The 4,718-nt window shown below is 37.0% G+C and overlaps 1 protein-coding gene across 1 annotated transcript; it reads left to right on the top strand.

Moving 5' to 3' along the window:
* Positions 1–258: 258 nt before the first annotated feature.
* LOC111785576 lies at positions 259–2,950 on the top strand. The gene is made up of 4 exons (XM_023665969.1): positions 259–454; positions 1,117–1,257; positions 1,361–1,945; positions 2,050–2,950. Exons 1-4 carry the CDS (start codon positions 362–364, stop codon positions 2,758–2,760), a joined length of 1,530 nt encoding a protein of 509 aa, XP_023521737.1. The 5' UTR covers positions 259–361; the 3' UTR covers positions 2,761–2,950.
* Positions 2,951–4,718: the final 1,768 nt, after the last annotated feature.

Below are 4,718 nucleotides of genomic sequence, written 5' to 3'. Positions count from 1 at the left end.
TCTGTTTGGATTTATATGTTACTTGGCCTGTGACACTTGGTTTTGCTGTTCCAATTTGTTTAAACATTGTGTAGCTAGGAAACTGGTGGACTTTCTTGGTCTTTGATCTTATGATTTTTTCCGTCATCTATAGTTACATTCCAATTTTTGCAATTCATTTTGTTTACGTATTTTCTTTCCATTCTTGAATTGTTTGCTTAAACTTCCTTCCATTGCTGCAACTTTTGATATTTGCAAGCTGTCTTCCTCTTTCAAATGAATTGCTCTTCTGCTTGACAGTTTAGCAGCTATAGCAAGGAAAAGACCAGTTCATTATGGTATCATTCTATCGGCACTGTTGGAATTTGTTCCAAGTTTTGAGATGGTAAAAGGGCGTCATGCTGCCAGTATCCAGTATTCTATAAGATCTGCACTTTTGGGATTCCTAAGGTGTCTGCATCCAGCGTTTGTAGAGGTGAGTTCACTTGAGAGTTTATATTTTCATTTCGATCGTGCATGTTCCCACAAGTATGTATAATCCTCTAGGTTTTTTTCATGTTGATTTTTACTTTGTTGTGCACCTGGGAATTGCAATACGGAGTCACCATGTCATTATTATATAAGAATCTATTGCACTTTGCTTTTGGCTAGCTTTGCAATGGAACTTCAGAATAGAATGTTGCTCAATAATTGCTTTTGGCTTTGCTTAATAATTACTTTGCTTTTGGCTGAGTTTGCAAGCGAAAAATCTCGAGTTCATTTTATTTTTTTTGTCATGTTAGTGAGATGCCTTGATGAGGCAGGAAAGTTTTTATTCCTTTTGATTGTGGAACCTCTATAATTAATTAGTGAAACTGCCACGAAGCATCTCAATTTTCTCCATTTATTTCTGTCCCTAGTTGGATATTTTTTTATTTTTTTATTTTATTTATTTTTTTTTAAATTTTATTTTTCTATCAATCTGTTTTGGGTGGGTGGGTGGGGTGGGGGGATGAATTTAAAACCTCAGTGAAGAAGCTTGTTTTTTGTGGGGCTTTTGAAGTTTTAATTTCATAATTTCTTGTTAAGAATGAGAATGGCTATAAATACTTTAATTCATGGAAAATGACTGATGCCCATTTCACTTTTCTCTGATAGCTTGGTTTTCAGTCAAGAGACAGGTTGCTAAAGGCTTTAAGAGCTATGAATGCTGGAGATGCTGCAGATCAGGTAATCAGGCAAGTGGACAAAATGGTGAAGGCTGCAGATCGAGCTTCACGTGATGCTTTGCTGGGCAAGGTACGGTTGGCCAAGTGCTGATATGATCACTATTCTTTATTGCTATATATGTCTCTTACTGCTTCCCTTTTCTTGTCTCAACATTAATATATCTTATAAAAAGGATGACCAATCATCAAATCAGCATAATGCATCAGTGGATCTTACAAGAAAAAGACCTAGGCTTCTGGACGATGAAGAACTTCCCAATGGCCATGAGGTTTCCAAGCAAGTTCGCTTAGGTCCAGATTTTCACCCAATTTCCACAGTGCGAAAAGATGGTACTCGACAGAGTGCCATCTCTAATGGGACATCCCATGATGTTCCTACATTAGATGTTGAATCGACTCCTGCAGAGCAGATGATTGCAATGATTGGTGCCTTACTAGCTGAAGGGGAGCGAGGTGCAGAATCACTTGAAATTCTGATTTCAAATATTCATCCCGACTTGCTGTCTGATATTGTCATAACTAACATGAAGAACTTGCCCAAAGCCCCCCCTCCAACCACTAGGCATGGGGACTTACCTGTAACTCATCAAGTAAGTAGTCACGGACAAGTTCTGGCACCATCAGCTCCATTGAGTTCTGTGCAAACTTCAGTTTCTACTGCACAAGCTCCTTTTTCTTTGGCCACCTCCGCTGGTTCAACTTATGCTGAGTCTGCTGTCAATAGTCTCCCTGTTGACTCTAAACGCGATCCAAGAAGGGTAAATTTAGCCAGCTGTGGATATGCATTAATTTATGTCTCTGTCCGTGTTAGGTCTACCACTCTGCCTCTAAATAAATTGGTTTATTTTACTCACTCATGCAGGATCCCCGCCGCCTTGATCCTCGCCGTGGAGGAGTATCTTCTGCTTCTAGTGTGGAAGAGGCAATTTCAAATACATCTGATGTTGATGGTTCCATATCTTTGGGAAAATCTGCTTTGGTTCCTGTTTCTACGACAATCGAGAATTCTTCGGTATTTTCTATATCTAAAACAAAAGTTGAAGAAAAAATCATTGAAACTCCATTCCCGATTGGAACAGATCAACCAACCCCCAAATCAAAATCTCCTGATAGAGCTGAGAAAGTTGACTCTATATTAGAGATTGATGCCCCTCTGGATCCCTTTTCTACTGCTGTTGGAAAAGCTGATGATGATTTAGTTGCAGTTAATTTGGTCGATGACTCGGCAACAAAGAGGGATGATACATCGTCTTCTATAGAATACAATCCGTATTCTCCATCAGTTACGAATGCAGCTGCATCTGAAGATACCTGTGAGGAATTGCCTCAGCTTCCTCCATACGTTGACTTGACTCCAGAACAGCAAATAAGTGTAAGAAATTTGGCAGCTGAAAAGATATTTGATTCGTGCAAGAATTTAAATGGGGCAGACTGCCATCAGAAATGCTCGGCAATAATTGCTCGAATGGTTGCTCAGGTGGGGGCAATGTCTGATTGTTTATTTATTATTTTTTTGGTTTTTCTCTTTAACAAGACAAACTTTGATTACTATCAAAATTATACTGTACAATGAGATTGGCGGAATTGAAGTTCAGCCACGTTGTACATAAGGTAAATAACAGCTTTCCAGCTAGCTATTAGTGTGAACATAAGTAACTACTAAGGAAGATGTATTCTTCAAGTTTTTGTCCAGGAAGCCAAAGAGGCCCAAAGTGTAATATACGCTATTATTTATTCACATTCATATAAGTTTTGTTTGATTCTTCCTTCTTTGTACTTCTGAAAGTAACCCTTATCGTACTCGAGCAACTTTGGTTTTTCCTTTCAATATCTGCCACTGTATGATTGCACTTTACGAAATAAATGTCGACAATTTGAGATAGGGATCTATATACCTAAGTTTGACTGACAGCCTTCATTTTAAGGTTCATGAAATGGAAAATGCAAGAACAAGGGATCAGTTTGTGTTGTGCCACATCTGTACATTGTCTAACCTTATAATTTGTGTGCATTCGATCATGAAATCACTGTTAACTTCTGCATCTGTCAGCTATCGCTATCACTTTAGGCCATAGTAATTTTTGTCAAAGTGACTCTTAATCAAGTTGGAGCAAAGTAATGATGTGGATTTAAACTTTGTTGATTAGAATTCAGCAAACTTTTTGGATTTATTAAAATATAACTTGAAAAATGAATGAATGAAGATTTATGTCGTACATGTGAACATAGACTGTATATTGTTGTATATTTTCATTAACTCCATGTATTTCTTCCCTATGGTTTACATTGCCCCCACATTTTTATGCACTTTTCTCCTATTGGAAAGGACAAGTCACATCTGCTTCATGTTGTAATGATCATCTCTGCCAATTACAATATTACTTTTGTACTTTGCATCTCTGCATTCATTTACCACCGAAAGGAATACGTTACTGTTTTGAATCTTTGGCTTTTACCATATGTTTGGAAGGCAATAGGAAAGGGTTGCAGAGTCTTATCTTACATTGTCTTTCTTTTGAACTAGGGATTCACAGGTTTTCTCGTTGAAAATAGTATGTCAGACAATAAAATATATCGAATCTATGAGCTTATGTAATCCCAGGTTGATAGNTCTGTTTGGATTTATATGTTACTTGGCCTGTGACACTTGGTTTTGCTGTTCCAATTTGTTTAAACATTGTGTAGCTAGGAAACTGGTGGACTTTCTTGGTCTTTGATCTTATGATTTTTTCCGTCATCTATAGTTACATTCCAATTTTTGCAATTCATTTTGTTTACGTATTTTCTTTCCATTCTTGAATTGTTTGCTTAAACTTCCTTCCATTGCTGCAACTTTTGATATTTGCAAGCTGTCTTCCTCTTTCAAATGAATTGCTCTTCTGCTTGACAGTTTAGCAGCTATAGCAAGGAAAAGACCAGTTCATTATGGTATCATTCTATCGGCACTGTTGGAATTTGTTCCAAGTTTTGAGATGGTAAAAGGGCGTCATGCTGCCAGTATCCAGTATTCTATAAGATCTGCACTTTTGGGATTCCTAAGGTGTCTGCATCCAGCGTTTGTAGAGGTGAGTTCACTTGAGAGTTTATATTTTCATTTCGATCGTGCATGTTCCCACAAGTATGTATAATCCTCTAGGTTTTTTTCATGTTGATTTTTACTTTGTTGTGCACCTGGGAATTGCAATACGGAGTCACCATGTCATTATTATATAAGAATCTATTGCACTTTGCTTTTGGCTAGCTTTGCAATGGAACTTCAGAATAGAATGTTGCTCAATAATTGCTTTTGGCTTTGCTTAATAATTACTTTGCTTTTGGCTGAGTTTGCAAGCGAAAAATCTCGAGTTCATTTTATTTTTTTTGTCATGTTAGTGAGATGCCTTGATGAGGCAGGAAAGTTTTTATTCCTTTTGATTGTGGAACCTCTATAATTAATTAGTGAAACTGCCACGAAGCATCTCAATTTTCTCCATTTATTTCTGTCCCTAGTTGGATATTTTTTTATTTTTTTATTTTATTTATTTTTTTTTA

This window comes from Cucurbita pepo, unplaced genomic scaffold (assembly GCF_002806865.2).
Source record: "Cucurbita pepo subsp. pepo cultivar mu-cu-16 unplaced genomic scaffold, ASM280686v2 Cp4.1_scaffold000585, whole genome shotgun sequence".
NCBI classification, from domain to species: domain Eukaryota; kingdom Viridiplantae; phylum Streptophyta; class Magnoliopsida; order Cucurbitales; family Cucurbitaceae; genus Cucurbita; species Cucurbita pepo.
This window is presented reverse-complemented; position numbering and strand designations above follow the sequence as displayed.

Coding starts and splice junctions, on each gene's coding strand:
- LOC111785576 (XM_023665969.1), top strand. CDS start 362: ATGGTAAAAGGGCGTCATGCTGCCAGTATCCAGTATTCTATAAGATCT. Junction 1,258..1,360: donor GTGATGCTTTGCTGGGCAAG/GTACGGTTGGCC, acceptor TCTTATAAAAAG/GATGACCAATCATCAAATCA. Junction 1,946..2,049: donor CTAAACGCGATCCAAGAAGG/GTAAATTTAGCC, acceptor TCACTCATGCAG/GATCCCCGCCGCCTTGATCC.